This window comes from Netta rufina, assembly GCF_964035555.1.
Source record: "Netta rufina genome assembly, chromosome: 4".
Taxonomy (NCBI): Eukaryota; Metazoa; Chordata; class Aves; order Anseriformes; family Anatidae; genus Netta; species Netta rufina.
In genome coordinates, this window is record NC_140127.1 from 47457293 (window position 1) to 47478583 (window position 21291).

Below are 21291 nucleotides of genomic sequence, written 5' to 3' on the forward strand. Positions count from 1 at the left end.
TTGTGGGTTTGTGTGTGTGAGCTAAGCAATTCTTGCTTCTCAGATTAGTTTGGATTTGGTACCTTTCAGTAGTTCTGTAGCATGTTATTTTCATGGTAATGAGACTAACTGTGTCCAGGCAAAACATCCTTAAAAATCAAGCTGCTGTATAGCTTACATGATGCCAGCTGAACGTAATGTGACTGCATCTCTGTTCATGAAACTCTGGAAGCAGTAAGGGCAGTTTCTGATATCTTAGTGCATCATTACATGAAACACAGCTGTCTGGAGTTCCCATTGGGGATTCAGAAGTCAAACTTGGTCATCCCAAAGCCTGTTTCTATTGAAGCTTTTAAAAGTGTGCTCGTGTCTGTGTTTTATTCTTCATTTTAGGGCTTTTTTTCTCCTGTGGAGCAGCCAAAGAGTGGCATGAAGGTTGGGAGAGCTGCTGTTGGTTAGGTAGCAGAGTCTAAGCTGGATCTCACTCACTGGACGGTTTGTACTTCTTAGTATTGAATTAAATTCAGATGAAGCAGTACTTGCATTTTCACAAAATCTTCAGTAATTTTTTTCACCTAGACATTGCTTAGAGCTTAAAACAGAAGAAAAAAGGCACTTCTGTGGCCTGGTAGTTTCGTCATTGAGTTTGCCTGGAGACTGAGGCTCTAATGGTGTTAGAGGTCCTAACCGCAGGAAGAGAGTGGGTGCTTCTGGGGCAAAAATCACTTTGGGGTTGAAAAATGTGGATAGTAATCAAGTAATTCTTAGTTCACATGTTCAAGCTTGCCCTCTTGTGAGGGCTACTTCTGTGTGGAAAGGGTGAAACAAGATGAGGTGAAAGCATGTTCTATGTTGGCTTATTTCGTTGCTGAAGTTGCAGGACTCTTGGAAATGTTTTTCCCTAAGACTTCTGCTTTCCTTTGTGAGGATAAAACTAAAATATTTCTCCAGCAAGCTTAATGCAACTGCAGTCAGAAATGGTCATTAGGTCAACAGCATGAAGGATGTCATTTAGCGTTCTGGCTGCTGCACGCTTACACCGCCTTCAAAGAAGGTTGTATTTACTGCAGACCTTGTGCTGCTCTCCTGCTCTCAGCTCAAGGTGAACAGGGTCCTGGCTGTGCTACTCGCATTTGGTATTGAAAGTACTGCGAAGGAATGCAGCTGAATCAAATTTAAATACCACGGGGTTCAGCTGCAGTTAGTTTTTGTTCCTTTGGTTCTTCTGATATGCGTATCTTGGCAATGCCTTTTTTTATACGTGTGACCTAACTGATGACAGAAATTTTGTTGTTAGTATAACATTTAGGTTTTTGGCTCATGTGCTACTGGAGAAATTACTGTGCTACAGGAGACTGAAATGTGGCATTCAGATAGAGGCATAAACCTGCAGTTGCTCTTTGGTCGCTTGAGTTAATCAACAAACACTTTTTGTTGTTGGAAGAAAAGGAGGTATGTTGCTTCCTGACAGATGAGGGTGCGGTCTGTATTCTGGTGTGCAGAAAAGCACTTAACAAAGCTTATGGAAGTAGAGGAGTGGCCTGATATTCCCTGTGTTGTTTTGAAACTTGTCAAGAGAAGCAGCCATGTGTTCTGACCTTCAGGTGGTTTGAAAGTTTGTCTGTGCTTGACTTGGCAGAAACAAGCTGGAGTATAATGCCAGCCCACATGCAGCAGTTGATTATTAATGTCCTTAGTAAGTGCATTAAAAAAAAAAACTTCAGCTTTTCAGCATAAGGTAAATATTCTTCACCACCTTTGGGCAGAGACTCGAAGTCGTTGTGAGCACACACCTTTCTTATTTTAACACATAGAGTATTTCCTAACTGCTGAAGACTTCTGAATTGTTTACTGGAGCCATGGAGTTGTTTTTACAACCTATGAAGATCCTGCCTTAGTTGCTTCATGCGTGGCTGATACAGGATTGATATTGGTAAGAAGCAGGATGATAAAAAAGGATCACCTCCATCACATCTTGATTAGTCTAGAGCCACAGTGCAGATAGTGGAGCATAGCTTAGATAGTGACCTAAAGCTTTACGTGGAGTGGAGACTTACCTGCTTGAGTACATGGGTTATTGATGAAATGCTAAGAGAAGGAAGAGCAAGGAGATCACTGAATGTGACATAGAAAGGTCATGTCTAATGCACATCCAGAGATCAAGGAGGCCTCTGCAATGCTATTTTTAACACACCAAAGCACTTCATATTTATAAACCTTGTGTTTTTTTGGTGTGAAGATGAAGACTGGGATGATGTTGCAGTATTTTCATTTGGGGCATTAGTTTGTATCTTTGCTACGTGCTAACTCTTAGCCTAATATTTTTTCTTCTCTGTTGCTTATAGTTTCTGTGGGTCGTCTTACCAGTTTAACTTCATACCTGTTTTCCCATCGTCTTGAAATGTTTTTGTTTGTGAAGAAGACAATGGCTACTAATGTGCTCCAGCATTTCCTAGAGATAAGTTGCAGTTTTCATAAACCTTCTGTTAGCAACTACCTCGTGTTATTTTCAAGTAAATTGGAACACTACTGTACTCTTGTCTTTTTTTTTTTTTTTTTTTTAAGGCAGCATTAAAAAGTTTGGGTCATATAGTCCTGAGCCTATGTGATGAATATCGGTTATGTTACTGTCTGGGTCCAAGGTGGTGGGATATATAGGGCTCAGTCTTTTTTTTTTTTTTTTTTTAAAAAAAAGGTCATTGAAATAATGTTAACAAGAATGCTTACACTTAAATGCTGTGATGTGCCCATGTCTCTCCTCACACATGCATGCACATAGATTTAAAGGTTTAGTGGGATATCATGGCAAGGCATTAAGTAAGGGAAGAGACACTTCTGCCTGCTGTAACGCAGCGAGGTTGTGCTGTGCTCTGGAGTAGGGCTGAGCTTTGTTTTGGGATGTGTTCTGCTGGGTATGACCTTACGTTCTGTCAGTTGCTTGTATCCAGTCAGTGTTCGTGTGGTTGTCTGTCAATAGCTAGCTGATGGTGGCATAGCTTACCCCAAATTCAAGAAGAGCAGAGCATTTGGTTGCTGTTTGAGGTGATGGGACTGCCTTGCTGAGAGAGGGACTCATGTTCCAGGTGAATGAGATTGGAAGGTAGCTGAACGTGGCTCACGTGAATGTTCAGATGAGCCTGAAGGTAAGCTGAACTTGGTAACTAAGAGAGGACAGGAGGCTGAATTTGATCAATCATCTTGTTCTCAGGTGGCATTAACATGCCTACTGACCTGCAGCCAAGGTGTGTAACAACAGTCATGGTGAGGCTAATGCAGCAAGAGCAGGATGTTAAAATTTGCACGTGCCCTGCTTCCAGGAAACGCTGATGGAAAAAATGCTTCTGTTGCCCCCTTCTTGAGTCAGCTGGAGAAGACTGGTCCATTTTTGTAGTTTACCTCAAGTTTCTGGCTGAGCTATTTATTTATGCACGGCTTACTGATCTGCTGTGCAACTGATTATGTAGTGAGAAACTTCTGTGGTTGCCGTCTTCTCGTGACTCCATGGAACTGACAGAATGGTGTCGCTCTGACAGAAGAGCAGTGATAGCAGGGCCTAGGCGATGGCCAGCTTGTGTGTGTTTGCAGCTTTGTGGAGGTGAGTGGAAATGAGCAGTACAGGGTACTATTTTTCAGCTGCTGAAGCCGGGTTACCTTAACTGGCTAGCAAGAAATAAAAGCTGGTCGATGTTTCCTTTGAGTTTTCATCTGTTTCTACTTCCATTTGCAAGAAGATATTACAAGCCTGATGGTACAACTAAATACCATCATTGTTTTTTGTTTTGTTGGTTTTATCTTTTTCCAGTAACAGTTTGTTGTTTGTACATTAATATGAAAATACAGGTATTGTGTGAGAAACTTCAAGGCAGTTAAGAGCTCCATACTTCAGAAACTGCCATTGAAAAGGTCATCATTAAGTGGTTGCCAGTGAGCAAGTTGCTAATTGAGATCATCTAACTGGAGGCTTTGATTTGACAAGCAGGTGGGGTCGGATAATTTGCAAAGGTCTCCTGGAACCCCAACTCTTCAGCTTTTCTAAGTGGTTAGTTCAAATCGGATACTTGATCAGAAAGAAAAAGGAGTCAAGTGTTTTAGGCAGGTGAGCTTATTTCCAATTTCTTTTTGTACATCTTTTCTTCAAAATTTGTAGAAACATACAGCAAGGTTCTTCTCCTGGATGAGGTACTTTTCCCTTTTTCCCCAAATACGCATGAAATCTCTTCATGTCTTTATGTTGCTGGAATTACCTGGTTCTGTAGGCTGATAGGAAGTCACGTACACTACAGCTGTAACTCAGGCTCAAATCAACTTGTTACACTTTACATTGAGTGAGAATGAAGTGTGAATTATCTGTTAGTATAAATATTGGGTCTTCATCAGTTTATGGCTACCACCTCTTATGTTGCTGCTCTTGCACAATTTCCTCAGTGTTGTTGCACTTAAACCAGTAACATTCATGTTGGTAGGTGATGAGTTGAACATCTGAGATGGTATTTGAAGAAGAAAGGGGTTGTGCCCATCCCTCGCTGTGGACAGGATTGTTGTAATCTGAAAAGCAGCTTTGTACTCTAGCAGTTTTGAGATCTGAATATAGCTGAGCGTGATTTGTGCTGGAGGGAAGGAAACAAAATTTGATTAATGATGCGTTGTGTCCTACTGAGAAGCTGATGTTGGAGCTGGGTTCGTATTAACATAGAATAAATGTGCTAAAACACCTTAATTGAACAAATGTGATCAGAAGCATAAAGAGGAGAGCAGATATCAAAGTGGCAATAGGTATTTGAGGGAGCATGGCATATGACATTTCTGTCTAGCAGGCTGGAGCAAATGGTGAAAAGAAGGGACTACTTTAAGCTGCTCCCTTTGTTTTGCCCTTAAACCTCAGTTTTTCAAGACCTATTTGATGAGCAGGAGGAAGAAAAACGTATTTTGATTTGGTCAAACACTCGGGCATTTCTTATGCTGCCTTTGCAAGTCTGTTAATTTACCATATGTAAAAAAACCCATGCAGATATGTTCAGTGTGGAGAAGCGCTCAGTGGGGTCTGCTAAACACAGCAAAATGCATTGTTGTTCATTTGTTAGGTATGCTTGGCACTGCTCAGTATCGAGGGAAGAAATGGACGGCTACCAAGCTTGTGAGGATTTTAACCAAATGGGTGGAAGTTATTAGAAATAATTCCCTCTGTGCTCAGTTGCCTGGGTGGTAACAATAGGAATCCTGATCGGACACTGAACCCAACTGTCTCCTACCGTAACTTTATACCCTCGCTTCTCACCAGAAGAGAAGACTGGAAAACTAGGCCATACCAGATCCTTTATTGAATAAAAGGCTTCAATTGTAACTGCTAAAAAAGACACTTTTAGCAGTGGGAAGTCAAGGAAATCAGCATTATGCTTGGTCACATTTTGTTGTTTTTTTTATTGGCCTCGGTTCTTGTCTGTGAGTTTAGTCGTTTCAGGACAGTTGCATTGCTATTTCTCCATTTATAAGACAAGAATGAATACCAATTAACAAAACTGGAGCGACTTGAATTAATTTCCAAGCTCTTGACGTACTGAATCCTGTCTTCCCAAACTATGTTTGGTTATTTTTCTAAAACTATCTACATAATAGTTTGATTTGGCTGTGCTTCATGATGCGGGTTACTGAGCGGAGACTTGAGCAAGCTAATTACATCTGGGAAAAGTAGCTGTCATTTAAGGAACTTGGGTTTCTACTTTACTGTCCCTGATCCTGATGGGTTAAGTAGAAGGCAGAGCACGCAGCTTTTGGAAGCAGTACACCAGCAAGTTCTTAGTGGTCATCTGTACAGGAAAAAATGAGATTTGTGGAGTTTGTTCTTCAGTTGAATGGCATATGATTTAAACAGCTTGGGACGGTCCCTTCTCAGTGACCTCAACTCAAATAAAGCACTTTTCTGCTGGAAGCATTCTGCAGACTTTTGGAGCACTGCTGTGGTGGTGTGGTTTAAGCAGTAGCAGCCTGGCTGATCTCTTGGCTGTTCTCTGGCTTGGAAATTAGGGTAGAAGGGAACAGTAGCTGAACCTGCAGGTTCTGAACAGAGCAGCAATTTTATCAAAACACCAGGGATGCTGAGGACAAAAAGGCAACTGTCTGGTATGTCGCAATCTTTTTTCTCTCGGTACAGGAGTGTTTGGAAGAAGAAAGTCCTTCTCCTAGTAAATATTTTTTTCCTTGTCTTGTTCACTTTTTTCTTATTTCTACAAGTATGCATGCATTACTGTGTAATGTGTATTAGGGATTTAGAATGATGTGGCTTGATTTAAGGGACTGCTACCCAGCATTGAGAAACATGAGCTATGGGGCAAGTGTCCAGCGCAGTTGGTTTGTTCTTTTACTCCAGGGATAGCTTATTGAGTGAAGACCACGGCAAGAGGGTTTCCAGTTGCCCTGTGCAGTGCACTGTATGGTGGAGTGGTGCTTTAATCACTTGGATCATGTGAAAGAAAAGCTATGGCTAAGCTACACATTACACAAAGAAGAAAAAGAAAATTGTTCTAGCATTCCTGAATTTTGTTTCAGATCCCTGCTGCATCCCTGCAGACAGGCACATGCAAACACGAGTTTCATTCATGCCAAAGGGAATTCTGGGTTTGACTGAGACAGAATGGCTGTTGGAGCATTTGTCCTGTCCCTCCTCCACATGTCCTTGTTACCTTCTGCTGCTTCATCTTTCGCTGCAGAGTGCTTCCTGGCTGTTGTGAAGACTAGCTGACAAAAAGGACTTGCAGAAGGGAATGATTTCCTGCCAAATCTGTTGAAGAAAACGTGGGCAGTTTAAAACTATTTCTGTTTCAAAAACAAGTGGTGTTATGCAGTTCAGGTTACTTGCTGACTGTTTTATGCTCAGTAGCCACAGTGAGGGATAAAATCAACTTGAAAGTCCTTGCAGTGAGTATGGGTCTAGTGCCTCAAATAAGCTTGTTGGCTTATGTGCAAGAGCGATCAGAACTGAGAATTGGAAAATGTTTGATTTAAACAAGAAAAATAAGGAAGAAATATGCAGCTCGGGTGAACAGGAGTGCTAGTGCTGTTCAGCATCATCCCTTTGTGGAGAGCAATGAAAATGTTCATCAAAAATTGCATGTTAGCTCTTTTTCCCCAAAGCCTTTATTCTCTGGTACTTTCTTAAATGAGAAAAAACAGCTCTGGGAGGGTTGTGCCTGAAGGGCAAACCAGGCAGACTGCAGTGGGAGGCAGAGAGCTTTTCTTCCTTGCTGTTCTGGAAGAGGTGGGTAACTGCCACTGTCAACGTCTTTTTCTATAAAGTAGGTCTTCATTTTTCTGAGCACAAGCAGAGAGACCGTTTTCCACTGGGTGTGACAGCTTTTGTAACTTTCAACTGTGTTTCTTTCATCTTTGATCTTTCAGGGCGCTTCGTTTTCATTTGTGCCCTCTCCTACTTGATGTCAGAGAAGGCAGGGAGTGAGCTGGTGGCCCCAGTGGGATGCTTACCTCACCTGGGGCTGAGAATGTCTCTACTGCACTTTCCTGCATTTCTTTGGTCCCCTGTGCTACTGTCACAAAATCCAGGTTTGCTGCCCCGAGTTCGGCGCATCATTCTTAGCGGCAAGCTGGCTGATGTTACTGAAGCCTTATGCCGATTTCCACGTAGGCTTTTATTAAAACAAGAGAGTGGGATGCTTTGGGGGAAACCACTCTGTGAGGGCCTCTGTGAGGCCTTTTAAGCACTGATGTAATACAGGTGTGCAGCTCGCTTTGTGCCTTCAGGTAAGCCCTAAGCACCTTAACCAGTGTGTCAGTAAGTAACTAAGTTTTGGCAGTGCAGTCCTACTAGTGCAGGGTGCTGAGAAGCTATCTGTGAAAAAGCCAAGTGGTCCTGTGGAAATAGAGCTTCTTGGTGCCACTTGGGCAGTCTTTCTGGACTGCTTGGGTGGTTCATCAAGGGAAGTTGGCTTCAGGCAGGGTGCTGTCAAAGCACTGGGTTTTTGCTGTGTTTTTTCCAGGAAGGAGTTCACCTAGCTGCCTGACAGATACATGTGATCCTGAGCATAAAGAAGAAGGCAGAGGATTTCTTCCTTTTCTACTTGAATTGGGGTTGGTTGTTGTAGTAGTGCTGTGGCAGCTTTGAAATGGAGCGGGTTGGGTGACTGATTTGTTGAGGGAGGCTCTCTTGCCAGCCTGGTGGTTTTTGGACATGTGAAGGAGCTCAAGGTGCCAATACGGAAGTGAAACTGGAGTTTATCGTGCAGCAGGGGAACGGCACGGCAGCGAAGGGGAATTTTAACAGTCATGTTTGCATGCTCTCCCTGCCCTAATTCAGTAGTACAGTTTTGCAGGAAATTGATGTGAAGCACGGAACCCTTTCAGCACCTGTTGAATTCACCAAAGACAATCGATCCATGCTTTCAGGAAGCTGTAGCATGGCGGGTTCCTCTTCCCAGGGGAAGAAAATGGGATGATATTCATCACTGCAGAGTCGGGAGCAACTGCAGGGTGATGGGTATCAATGGGCACTGTCGGAGGGACCTCAGTGCAGCTGCTACTTGGGGTGTTTGGGGCAGGGAGTCATTTTGTAGAGATGGGGGTGTGGTGTTTTAGTGAAGCAGTGCCTTAGGCATCAGGATGTTTAGTCTTGAGGTAGCATGTGACATAATATGAGCTGCTTAATCCTTTATCTTCACTCCTGTAGTATCTCTTGTGTGTGATGTGATCAATCTCTGTCTCAGTATCTGTATTTGCAGATGAAAATGTGTGGACAAGCACAGATCACTTGCTTTCTGGGGGGTGTTGAAGCCAAGTGCTGTTGTCCTAATGGCTCTTGTGCGCATCATGAGTTGCAGGGCACGGAGGTTGTACTGTGTGTGGATTACAGCCCACACCGTGCAGTCATCTGCCTCCTGTTTGGAGGCACTGTGGCAAACATCAGTATCTGAGCTCCACTCTGTTCTACACTCGAGTTAGGCTGCGAGATTGGAGATCAGAAATATGCAGAAAAAGTCATCTGACAGCAGCGAGGGAACAGAAGGAGTAAGCTCCTGGAGGGAATTGGAGCTGATACACCACTGCTGTAGTTGCTCGCAGATACAGGGAGGAAAGAAGCCAAGCTGACTAGGCTAATTGTCAAGAGTCATGCTGGCTGAGGAACGCTTTCTGGCAGGTTTAGCACAGCAATCTCAAGCATTTCGTCGTGGAGACTGGGGAGGTTGGTGTTTTCCCTCTTTTTAACCTCCTAAGTGCAGCGTGCTGTCAGTGAAAGCTCACCAGGTAGATGTGTTAGTGGCGGTTCTCTTTTTGGCAATGTATTTTGAATGGATATAGGACTGTATTGCTGGAAATTACATCTTCTGGGAGATGGGGGAGTGGTCTCGCCTCTGACTGATGTGAATAAATGAACAAACAATTTGCAAAGTTCAGCAGCTTCCTTGGCATAGCCTACAGAGAAGCTGCCTTGGGTCATTTGAGGCTTGTCCTCGTCACAAGAAATAAACGTGTGCTCAAATCGGAGGGAACTGCTCTTGTTTTAGCAGTCCTAAACTATGCCGTTAGGAGATGTGGGTGAAGGCAAGGCGCCACAGCACTGTTTCTGCACTGAGCTTCGCTTCTGGCTTTGTCTATATAAAAGTTATGATGTTGTGCTTCCATTGTTCCGCAGCGCTAATCTCAAATCCTTAGAAAAACAACTTCTTCATCTGGCAATGGAAATGGGTGGGTGTGCACAGCTCTGAACTGGAACTGAGACCGAGTGCGTTGGGCCAGTAAAAGCGCTTGTGGGAAGCTGGGCCACCTTTAGTTGTGCTAAGCTGCTCTAAACTCCCTTCTCAAAGGATTAGTTAAGGGTCTTGATCTGTTGCAACAAAGCCTGAGAGAGTGACAGAGAAATGGCTGCTTATCGAGCTGTGAAAAGAAGGCTCTAGATACTTCTCCTTGAAGACTCTGCAGGCCACAAAGATGCAGACGAGCTCCCTGAAGTTAGCCACGGATAACAATACTAATTTCTGGTTGGGATTTCAAGCCTGACTTTTTCAGATATAATATAAACAATGCGTTTGTCCTTTTAATAACTTGGGATTTTTTCTTCACCTTTTCCTTAGGTGTCATTTTCAAAGAGGATACTTGAAGGTCATACATCAGTGGTTGTGGGATCTGTAGCAGGGTGCTTTGTTGTGGGGTTAGAGATGCTCGCGTTGAGAAGGCATCCTTTAAATCTCTCCTTGGGGTATACGGTTAAGGCAAAAGGTGAGTCCAGTTGAAAAGAAACATGACCAACCGTTAAAAAGGATTTCCTTTTTCTTCTCAGCTCACCTTCCTTAAACAAGGCTTAAGAGAATAATTAGTCCCTTGAAAGTAGGGCAGCGAGGAATAGGCCGTAACCGCGCACAGCAGCACTGCTTAGGCCTTTGTAACGTACACACTGTTCAGAGCTGCTGGTGTTGCTGTGAATCCAGGCGCTCCTCAGGTACACGTCCAAAATCTTTTAAGAGCGGAGTCACGCTTAATGTACTTTCCAATTTTTGTGTAATGAATGACAAAACTGAAAGGACTTGGGTACAGCTAAGATGTTCTGTACTATTTATGTTCCCTGTGTTTGTTGCAGTCTTATTAATAGCTGAGAGCTGGACATGCCACACTTGTGGGTTAGTCCATGGTGGTGAGGATGAGCTCGAAGAAGCACGGGCTGATCCAGAGAAGTCCTTGAGCAGGAGGAGAGGTGAGGAAGCTCTAACAGGCCATTTACCCAGTGCAGAAGGCTTGTCTTTAAAGAGCTCGTGATACAGCCTGGGTGGAGAAGTGGCTAGATGGCAGCGTAACGTGTTCGTGGAGCTCTCTGCAGCTGTAATGAGCAGGCTTGTGGATGTTGTGTGGCCCTGTAAGGAACTTGGTGAGTAGCTGAAGTGATGCTTACGTGAGGTAGTGGGGAGAGAGTCTTAGGGGGCTGCAGTTGTCATCGAACCATGACATGGGGGCAGTGGAGCAGCAAGAGGAGAGGGTGACTCCAGGAGACCTGGCTGCTTCATCTCTTCACTTCATGGTTGTTGCGTGCCCATTTTTCTGTGTTTGACAGAATTTCTTGTCAGCGAAGACGTGACAGGTTACTTGCTGTGGGTAGCAGAAACTGCCTGTGGCAGGTCAAGTTCTCTGTTGTAGCATTCCTTTGACAGGGTTATTTTGACAGAAAACTTTCCATGGTGGCTGCCCAATGGTATGGGAACAGCCTTAGATCGAGATGTATATTAGTGGATTCGTTGTAGACACCAACATCTCTGGTTTATCCAGAGACGTGAGCAGTCTGTTAAGTGAGTACACCATCAGGGAAACTTTGCATTCTGCTATGATGAGTTCTTTTCAAACCCAGTTCACAAGACAGTTGATATTAAGAGTTTGTTCAGTGTTTTGGGGGTGCAGGTGGGAGCAGGAGTGAATGTGCATACCTGTGTTCAAATGGTTGGAGTGGTACCCATCAGCTATCGTGTCGTGAATGAGTACTGTCCAGGAACACTATGGCAGGCAGTTTTACAGTAAGTTATGTGCAGATTTTGTGACTGTATTTTTTTAATATACTGTTATTTCATGCCAGTGACGTAACTTGTAATTTGTCCCCCGGTAGTGTGAAACTGGGGCAGGGAATTGAATAAGCTGAGTGGAGGTGGTGGTGTTTTTCTGTTGGCATGATATTTTTTTGTGCACGGACAATTGTAGCTGAGTAGCAGTAAATGTGTAAATTTGCTTGATGTGGAAGTATGCCAAGTGCTTGCTAAGATCTGAAATGGAAAAGAAAATATTAAACGAAAGGTCTTTTTTCCTTGTGGCTCCACACTAACAACCTTTCTGTAGCTCTGTTTCAGTCTGCATGTCTCTTTTTATTGTTGTTGGTAATACGAAGGATGAACCATAGAGGAGGGGAGGGGTTTCTGATGCGAGTACATCAGCACCTGTCTCGTCATCAGAAACACTGCAGTAATAATGCAGGTGTCCCTGCAGCAGAAACTCCGTTGGTGCCAGTCATGAGGACGGTGTTATGCCATCTCAGCAGCACGGACTGTTAATCTTCTCGTTCCCTCCCCCTCCTTTTAGAGCAGCAGTGGCAAGAGAACTGGAGTGTACAGTTGATGGAATAAGATGAAAGAAGACACTGTTGAGACATTCCAGCTGCCAGACTTGGGATTTCTGCTGAATAAGGCATTTCGGCTTCGGGAGGGTCATGGCATGTCAGAACGACAGCACATCTGATTATCTGTCCCAGATAACTGGAAGCAATCCGCACTGTGCAGAAAGGAAACATTGCTCTAAGGCTTTGTGTCTGCGCTTGCAACACTCCTGTAGTAGTGGGGTAGGCTAAGGAAGGATCATACAACATGTTTCTGGTTCAAAATAGATAGGAAGAAAACCACAAAAACAGTGAGGATGAAATTGAGTGGGCAAGATCCTCTGGTTCATTTGGCTTCAGCATATGCTTTCCCTTCCAGTAACCAAGAATTCAATATAGTTATTTAAAGAAAATGGTGTCTCTGGTAAATATCCAGTAAATCGTCACTTCCTCTTTAGAGCTATGTTGTGTAAATTAGGTGGTGATGTGTTTTCTCCACACAAAAATGACAAGCACTCAGATGCTTGTTCTCAAGGAAGATTTGATTTGAGAATTTTTAATGATAGTCTTAACAGTGGAAAGGTCTGCATTTTCAAGTGGCTTCAGACCTTAGGGGTAGTTACACCTGAAGACGTGTAATCTTAGCTGAAGAAGTAGAACTGTGCAATTTTTTTTGCCTTACTGTTTAGTTGGATCAAGTCGTACTGCTGCTGTTCCGTTTTGGGGTGCATATAACTAGATAGCTTTGTCTTGGTGTTACAGAGAAAGAATCTGAAGCTTTCACCGAGCTGGCCTGTGACTAGCATGTGCAAAAAATGCAGCGTATGGACAGTGTATGGACATCACAAAGTTCAGTTGGAATAATGAGCCTTTCTATTTATAAGGCTCCAAGTTAGTTCTTTGCACTTGTAATTGAAAGCTGGGTATGAATATGTAGCCCATGAAAATTGAAAACAGGATGGAGTTCAGCATCATAACCAGCAGAGTTCTGGGGTTATGTGTTTGTATGTTAGGTTTTGGATGCTTAAGTCAAAAATGAGCGCCCAAAATAGGTGGCTTGGTTTGCCAGGTTTCAGTTATATATCATTGCTTTGTATCAATTCACTCTTCCCTCATAAATCCTGTGACCATTGACGGTTCAATGTATGAAACAGTTCAAAAATACCAAGCAGTGATGTGCAAAGAAATCTTTGTTGCATTTGAAACATGTTTTATTTCCTCTGGTAGGTACCAATTGCAAGGTGATAGTATAGAGACTGCTATTATGTGTAAAACAGGTTTCTGGGTCAGTAAATGAAGTGAATGGTAGAAAATATTTTGAATTTTCAAGGAATGCTTGTGGAAGTTGGATGAAAGATGCGTGTGCGTGTGTATGTATATATTTTTGTGCTGTGTCTTGCAGTAACTTGGAACAATTACACAGCAATCCCCAAGGGTGTAGGAGGTGATCAACAGATGCTCAGCGGAACTGTTCAACAGCCAAAAATATTTAAGAGCTGGTTTCGATAAAAGCATGGGTATGTGAAAATCCTGATGGGGTCCTGACCCAGGCTCTGGAGGAATTTCTAAGCCCATCACCTTGAATAAGGGGTAAGGGGTTGGTCTGTGTGCTGACTGGGTGCCTGCTCCCTGCCCTGAGTGGTTGTGGGATCGGAGTGTTAGTGTCCAGCTCGGAATGAGTAAGTGACATGGGTGGTTTAAAAAAGATAAAATCTGTTGTCTTAGCAAGATGAAGGACAAGGACAGGGATAGAAATAATGAGCTCTCTGCCATTGGAGGTGCGAGGGCTAAAACTGTTCTGTAGTGAAAGCTGAGATTATCTTGGGTATGAGTGGCTGGAGAGCAAGGGGAAAGTAGCATTACTGTGGTCAGGCTCTGCTGTCTTGCTGGGTGTTCCTGATGTGACTCAGGACTAAATCTGGTCACTGAATGCCTATCATTGCAGCAGAGAAAGTCAAGAATTTGAAGCTGCCTTGACCTCCTCCATGCTGGTAACTTCTCAAAGTAGGGGGACTAAATCTCACCGAGCTGGTAGATTGCAGCTTCAGATTGAAGGTGGCTTTGCAATACCTGACGGACATGAAAATCCATGTTAAATATCTTGTCATCTTTAAAAGCCGTGTACTGCTCTCCAAAAATTTTGCAGCTGTGCCAAATCGATTGTTACAGCTCTTCAAAATTGGCAGTTAGTCCTTTGGTACCTAACTAAGAAATAACAAAATTAGCCTCTCAGATGAAGTCTGCTTTAGGTGGTGAGGTTTGCTACAGGACAGCAGTGAACGGCTGTTCTCCAGTGTGAGGTTCTTGGGCAAGGCTTTGTGCTAAGGCTTTGCTCTCAGCGGATCAATTTGGCAGCCTCTGGATATCAAGCACCAAAGGCTCAAGTGCCAAGGTAGAAATTTAGCAAATTCCAAATTAGCAATCGGTGCCTACTAGGAGGCAAAGTGTGTGGGAGTGATCTGTCAACAGCTGAGAAATAAATTGGCTTTTCAATTGTAAGGCTGTAGAAGATAGGGGCTAGCCTCCACCCCCAAGGAAAAGGGAAAACCTGCAGAGAATTTTTTCTTTTTTCAGAAAAGGTGTTTTGGGGCCTTTTGAAATGCTTGCCTGGGCTCATTAGGTTCATCCAAAACAGGTTTCAGATGTTGTTTATGAAGTCTGGATACTGAAGCTTAGAATGTTTCATCCTATTATGTTAATAACTACAACTTGCCAGTTCACAGCTTTCGAGGGCTGTTGTTAGCACCCTAACTGCTAGACGTTGAAACTGGATTTCACTCTTCTACTTCGTATTTTTTTCAAGATATGTTTACTACTATTTAGAGCATGGCTACATGTATGGCTTCAAGACAGAGGAATATTGTCTTGTGTGCTTACACATTGTAAACACTGTCTAAAAAAACATCTAGGAACTTGTGTTGCTTCCAGGAAGATATTGCTGGATGGTTGGCCCAAACATGTATTCATGTTTTTTATGTTGTTGTTTTTTTTTTTTGAGCAAGTGCTTTGACTGGGCTGATGACAGCGTGCGCCTAAATGTGCTGCAGGCTCAAGCAGCTCCTTGCTGCCCTCGATCTCTGCATCAGCTTCGGGATACTGCGTGTTACAGGAACGTGGTGTTTATTTCTACAACTTAAATGGTGGGTAGGGTCCTGAATGATTATTCAGTGTTTGTTTCTGACAAGATGCTGGAAAGCAGTGTGCTGTGTAAATACTGTGTGCTTACTTGCAGGATGCCCTTGGAGAAAGGCTATGAGATGAAACCTGTAAAGTGTGCTTCTTGGGTGTGAAAAATCTTATAGGTGGGAAACTTGATAGAAGGATGAGAATGTGACTGCTTAGAGCATTTTTTTCTTTAGTGCTTCTGGGTTGTCCTTATGGGACAGCTGTGATCGAGGGGAAAATACCTAAAGCAATGATAATTAAATGCCAGAGATGCTCTGTAGACTAATGATCAGAGCTATTCATGGCAGCTATGTACTGATTAAATGAATAAATAAGTCTTCTGTCGTTTGGCAGTAAGGGCTTTAGTAGGTGGTGGGTGTTGAAGAACTGTTTTCTACCATTGCTCATGAATGAAATTTTAAATAGTAGCTTTATTTATTCCATATTTTGAGGGAAACTCCAGGAAGAAGCTTGTTGGATGTTGAGTTCTATCTCTGAGGCCACATGGAGGTATGGATGTAGATTTGGAAGGCACTTGCGTGGAGAAAGCAGCTGGGGGGGAGTTCACAGCACTGTGTGTGGCGGTCGGCGTGCTGACGGCAGTTCTGCACGCACGTGGCTTGCTGGTGAGAGATTGAGAAGTGTGAGTCAGCATCGAGCACCGAGTGTCTCTAGATGTTCTACATTGCACAGTGGAGATGGAGATGTTACCACAGTAAGTAGTTATACCACAGTAACCCAGTTCAGCGTTTTCTTTGGCTCTAGCCTTGCATTTATTAAACTCCGTGTTCAGTATCTGGCATCTTACAGTCAAAACATAAGATTACTGAAATGTTGCGCAGGTTTTTTTTTCAGGGCACATGCACAGGAGTCCTGGTGGATCAGCTTTTGTCCAGCTGATATGCCTGTAGGTCCACGTCTCAGGTGTTAAAGCAGTATTAAAAGTGCAAAAGCACTGGGTTTTATGTAAGTGAAGTTGTTGCCCTGCTTACAAAATATGCTTTCTGTAGCAATTTATACCTCCTGGTTCTTGATTGGTGAAGAGGAAAGCTGTTTATACAGTAGCTCCCACTTGATGGGGAAAACAAAAGGAGCAAAACAGATTGTTCCAAATTTAGAGGATGAAAGCACAGGAGGGGTTTTGAGTCTGCACTTCAGAAAACAGAAAACAAGCAGTGCATGTCTGGGTGAGTGCCTGCCCACAAAGATGGGGCTTCGCAGGAACCTTGGGAGTGTGCTCAGGGAAGAGGCCAAGTGTGCAGCCCCTGACCTCAGTATTGCTGCTGGGCTTGGTAAAGCAGCGAAGAATTCTGTTCCTAATTAGAGGTGATAAAAGCACATAACGCTGAATGTTGCAGTTAAGCCTAATATCTCAATACTTGGAGTACTTGGGGCTGTGGTTTTTTGCCTGGAAAAAAAATACTTGGAACATGTGCTGGGGCACTTGTTTCATGAAACTTCATTGAGGTTTGGATTAGTCCCTCTGTTAACACTGTACTTTTCTAGGCACTCTTAAATTTCTCGTCATGGCTGTATTTCATGCATCAAAACTCGTCTGTTTTGTTGGAAAGCAGTCAAAACATGGTACTTTTCTTCCCTGTAACATCAACTTCCATACAAATGATTATGGGCACAACAAACGTGGATGAGTGCAGAACATAACGTTTTATTGCGGGCTGAGAGAAGGAGAAATCTCGTAAAAGCCTTTCTGTTGGGACCGACTGAACAATTGGATTATGTCAGAGCATTGTTTGATCAGAGAAGTACCGACCGAGAACCCAGACTGATTGTTCTGATATGTGAGGTGGAGCATTTGTGTACTCTTCTACACGTTTTTAGTTAAGGGAAATAAAATACATCTGGAGACTGTTAAAAGGAAATGTCTGTTTACTTGGGCTGGTAAATGGAAATGCTTTGTCTTAGGTTTGTAGTGTCTGTAGGGAAGGCAGTATTTTCTCAGAAATGAAAGAGAATTTTCACTCCTACCAAAAGGCAGTTATGTTTTTCCCTGTTAAGAAGTCTTTGACCGCTATCATGGTGTATTGGATGCAGCGTCACGTTGAACGAGCTGGAGAACAAGACTGTGGATTTAACAAAACTCTTAAGATAAAAGGCAATTAGAGAAAGAGAGGTGTAGCTGTGGGCTTCGTGAAAAGTTCTGCAATTCACAGGTCCAAGATGGATCTCCTAGAAAAGGAAATCCAGGCGTATTTGATGTCAGAAATAGTCTAAAATAGGTATTTAATAAGTTGCATTTCTTGAGACACAGCTCTGAAATTGTGCTTGAATGAGAGTGTGTAATACAAACCTTTTCCAAAATAGCCCACAAGACAAGTCTTCTGGTGCCTTGGGCTGTTGTTGGTGCTCAGTAGTTTGTAGGTGGATTACTTTTTTGCACCACTTTCCTTGTGTTATAGTTCAGGTGATTTATTTGTTTTTACCACACCGTTTTTGCTTTCTTAGTGGGAAGGGAAAAATGGCAAGTTTTTTCCATTTGAAACCTAAGCTGTATGAAAGACCTGCTGTCAAGGGAGAGGATGTGAGTACAGGAGAGGTTTTGGGGTTTTGACTCATCTTAGCAAATAGTGTATAATGGTATCAAGATTCATGACCAGCTGTTAAGTATCTTGCTCAGATGAGATTTTTCAGTTAGCCTAAAAAGTAGGTTGTGTTTTTTTTTTTTTTGTTTTGTTTTTTAAGAGCTGGGTGAGCCAAAAATCCGTGCAACTGCTGGGTAATTTGCATTTCCAGTGGTGAAATCTGTCTCTTGGCTTCTGAACAGCGGAATAGTTCCTTTCTCTTGCTGCCTGCTGCTGCAGCAAGCTTTGTCCTTCGGAAGAAGACAAATGGCAAGTCCTCAGATGAACCAAAACCAGCCTGGAAAATGGTCAAGGAGATGCGTGGAGCAGAGTTGGCAGTGAGCAGCTTGGGAACCCGGCAAGGCAGGAGTGGGCTACTCTGTAGTAGTGGGGAGGAAACTGGGAGTTGCCTTTACCAGCATGTGTGAGTATCCAGTTGCACCGAGAGCATGGAAAATCGAGTGCGGAGAAGCAGTGTCCAGTATTGCAGGGCTGTCCTCTTGTTAGCAGCTGCTGACACATCAGTGCTGCTTTAAGCACAAGTTGGAAGTCATCCCTTTGAGCTTGCCATGTTCCCAGCTTTGAAGATGGATACTCATATGTTACCAGAAGCTGTCCGACAGGAGATTTTTCTTTTTATCAACGATAACTTTTGAGTGGTAAATTAAACAAAGCCATTTTGGAAGTAGTTCTCAGCCTAGCTTCCTAGGCAAGCAAGGTGTTGAGGTTTGAGCAAAGTGCTAGTGCCATATACTATTAAGTTTTGAATGCAGTGTTTAACTTCTACTGAATTGAGCTGGAGAAAGTTAGTTTCCTCCTATTTGTAAAAGAAGCAGGGAACTGGAGTTAGGCTGCAGAAGAACCAGTTACAGTGTAAGCTCCTTGCTTGTACCCAAGAACGGATGGGAGGATGGAGGACTTCCCCTCAGGAGTCCTGAGATGAATTGGTTACTCTGCTGGTTTGTCTGCCCTTAGATTCTTAGGATGTTTATCTGCAGGAATCTGAACTCATGACACTCATGAGACTGACTGCTGGTAAGCTTTGGGGACAGACATAAACATAAGAATCAAATAAATTGTATTTCCATCTTGATAAATGGTATTCCACGTGGAAGTGTATTACTGCTTTTACCCTGAGACATTTGGAGTCTTCAGTGATGTATGGGTGGTGACAGGTGGTTTATGTGCCTGGCAGACTTGCATCTACTTGGATTCTTTGGTTGTGGAAGAAGCAGAGGCTTTTGAGCTCTGGCGTGTGTGTTAACATGGTCTTGATAGTCTAATAAATTGTTTGATCACTAGTTAATAGACTTCAGGGTGTGTTGATGGAACTTCTGGAGGAATGTCTTTGCTGAACTATTTGACTGTGGTCTTTCTTCAACAGGCAGTGAAGGCTGCAATTGCTGGCCCCTTTTTTTTAACGGTGGTTTAGGAGACTGAGATACCAGAGAGAATTTTTCTGCTGGTCAGAAGAAAACAGATAACTTGAAAATAGCAATGATAGTTAATTTTTCTGGTATCATTTCTATCGGTTCTGCTGATAGAATTGAATGCTATGTGGGTGTAGGTCACATCTTTGGAAGGTAACCGGGTTTTGTGAAATAATTCTGTCTTCATTCAGTATATTCCTTGTGCTTTGGGGAGGTGAAAAACATACTGGCTAGAGAAGAAACTCGTGACAGTTACACCTGTGGGCCTTCTGGAGTCATATCTAGTCTTTGACATTTCCCTTGTTGTATAAAGTTGTACTTAAAGCTTGTTGAGTGCAATGTAGAGGTGTGAAGCCAGTTTCCTAGTGTATCATGGCTTTTAGTCACAGAGCGAATGGGCAAGAAGACAAAAGATAAGTTCTTTCTATGGGATTTTGGAAAACCTCATTGCTTTCTCTGAGGAAAAATACTCTAAGTCAACTCAGGTTTGGCTAACGTAGTATTTAAAAAGCAAACACAGAAGTGATGATGACTGCACCCGTATTTTTGTTGTATTTATTAGAATTTGGTCAGTAGTCACTCTTAAACTACATCTGTTGTTTTTTCAGGTTGAATCCTTCATCTTGGATCAGGATGATCTCGAAAACCCTATGTTGGAAACTGCTTCCAAATTACTTTTGTCAAGTACTGCCGATGGTGCTGACCTAAGAACAGTAGATCCAGAAACCCAGGCAAGATTAGAAGCTTTACTTGAAGCTGCAGGTAAGTACTCGTGTCCCATACAGGTTTAATCCCAAAGCCCTGATACATGAGACCATACTGGAACTGCTTGCATAAGTCTAATCCATACGAGCATGATATATATTCAGGATGCAACACAGCATGAACGTGGCAAGGTTGTGCACATCAGGGAAAAGAAAGGAATTCATTAAAATCCTCTGAATCTTTGAAAAGTAGAAAATTAATTTCATGTCAAGGCTGTGCCTCTGATAGGATTCCTCCAAATTCGGATTTCTGAAAGCCAAAAAACTGACACCCGCCCTTGGCTTGCAGCCTTCTGTCAAAAACCGAATTGCTCAATGAGGCTTTGTTTTGTAATAATTACTGCACAAAAAGCATTGCTGGTTGCATATACTGAGTAGTTGTGAATAGTTAAATAACGTGTTCTGTGGCTTTGAGGGCTTCACTCGTGCATCTCATCTGAGCACAGCTTTCAAATTAACGTTGTAAACAGTTGATCCTTTTTTGGAAGCTGTAGTTCATTATACTTGGAATGCTTTACTCAAGAGATCTAAAAGGTTCAACCTCAACTTGTCCATTTACTTCTTTTCTGGCATGTGTACCAACCTGTTGTAAATTGGAATGGAAGGAATAGGTAAACTGTCGACTGCTGATGGTAAAGCGTTTGCAGATCCTGAGGTGCTTCGCAGACTGACTTCTTCAGTGAGCTGCGCGTTGGATGAAGCTGCTGCTGCACTTACCCGGATGAGGGCAGAAAGCACAGCAAATGCAGGGCAGACGGACAAGTAAGCTGTGTTTTCTATACCATCCAGTTTTTAGTTGTTTGCTACTTAGAGGTGTTTTTTCCTGTGTACTTTTGGACTATGAGATGATGAGACTCAAATGGAACCAATGCTAAGTTGTCATCTGTGATTCTCTCCTGTTAAGTATACCTGCAGTGTCAGTTCCTGTACTGGGTAGTGCAGCAATTAGTATAGGTTACAATTCAACAATCATTCTTCAAGTAAACGTCTTTTACTTGACCAATAGTAGAAACTAAATCCTGAAGCTTGTAAGTAACCTGTGGCTTTGAAAAATATGGAATCCCCAAATGTTGCCCCCCCCACCCCAAAAAAAAAAAATAATAAAAAATCACAACTTCTGAGCTCTCCTTTTCAACTGGTGGAAGGAAAGCAGTCTTCAGAGACTTGAGCCTTCAGCTTTCTGCTGTTGCATAGGACCTTGGACAGAGCCCCAGCCAGAAAGGCTCAGCTTTTTGAGGCAGCTTCCTGGCTGTCAGTGTTTTTTAGTTTTAGTGAATGAGGGAAAAGTAAAAGCTGGTTCCCTT

At 42.9% G+C, this 21291-nt stretch overlaps 1 protein-coding gene across 3 annotated transcripts in view; it reads left to right on the top strand.

The window, feature by feature from the left end:
• The window catches only part of ANKRD17 (ankyrin repeat domain 17), an 86228-nt gene that overhangs the window by 17038 nt on the left and 47899 nt on the right, over positions 1 to 21291 (top strand). For all 3 annotated transcript variants that reach the window (XM_084286399.1, XM_084286400.1, XM_084286401.1), the window contains exons 2-3: positions 19832 to 19985; positions 20593 to 20749. In XM_084286399.1, coding sequence (XP_084142525.1) covers positions 19832 to 19985; positions 20593 to 20749 — 311 coding nt within the window. The remainder of the gene's footprint in view (positions 1 to 19831; positions 19986 to 20592; positions 20750 to 21291) is intronic.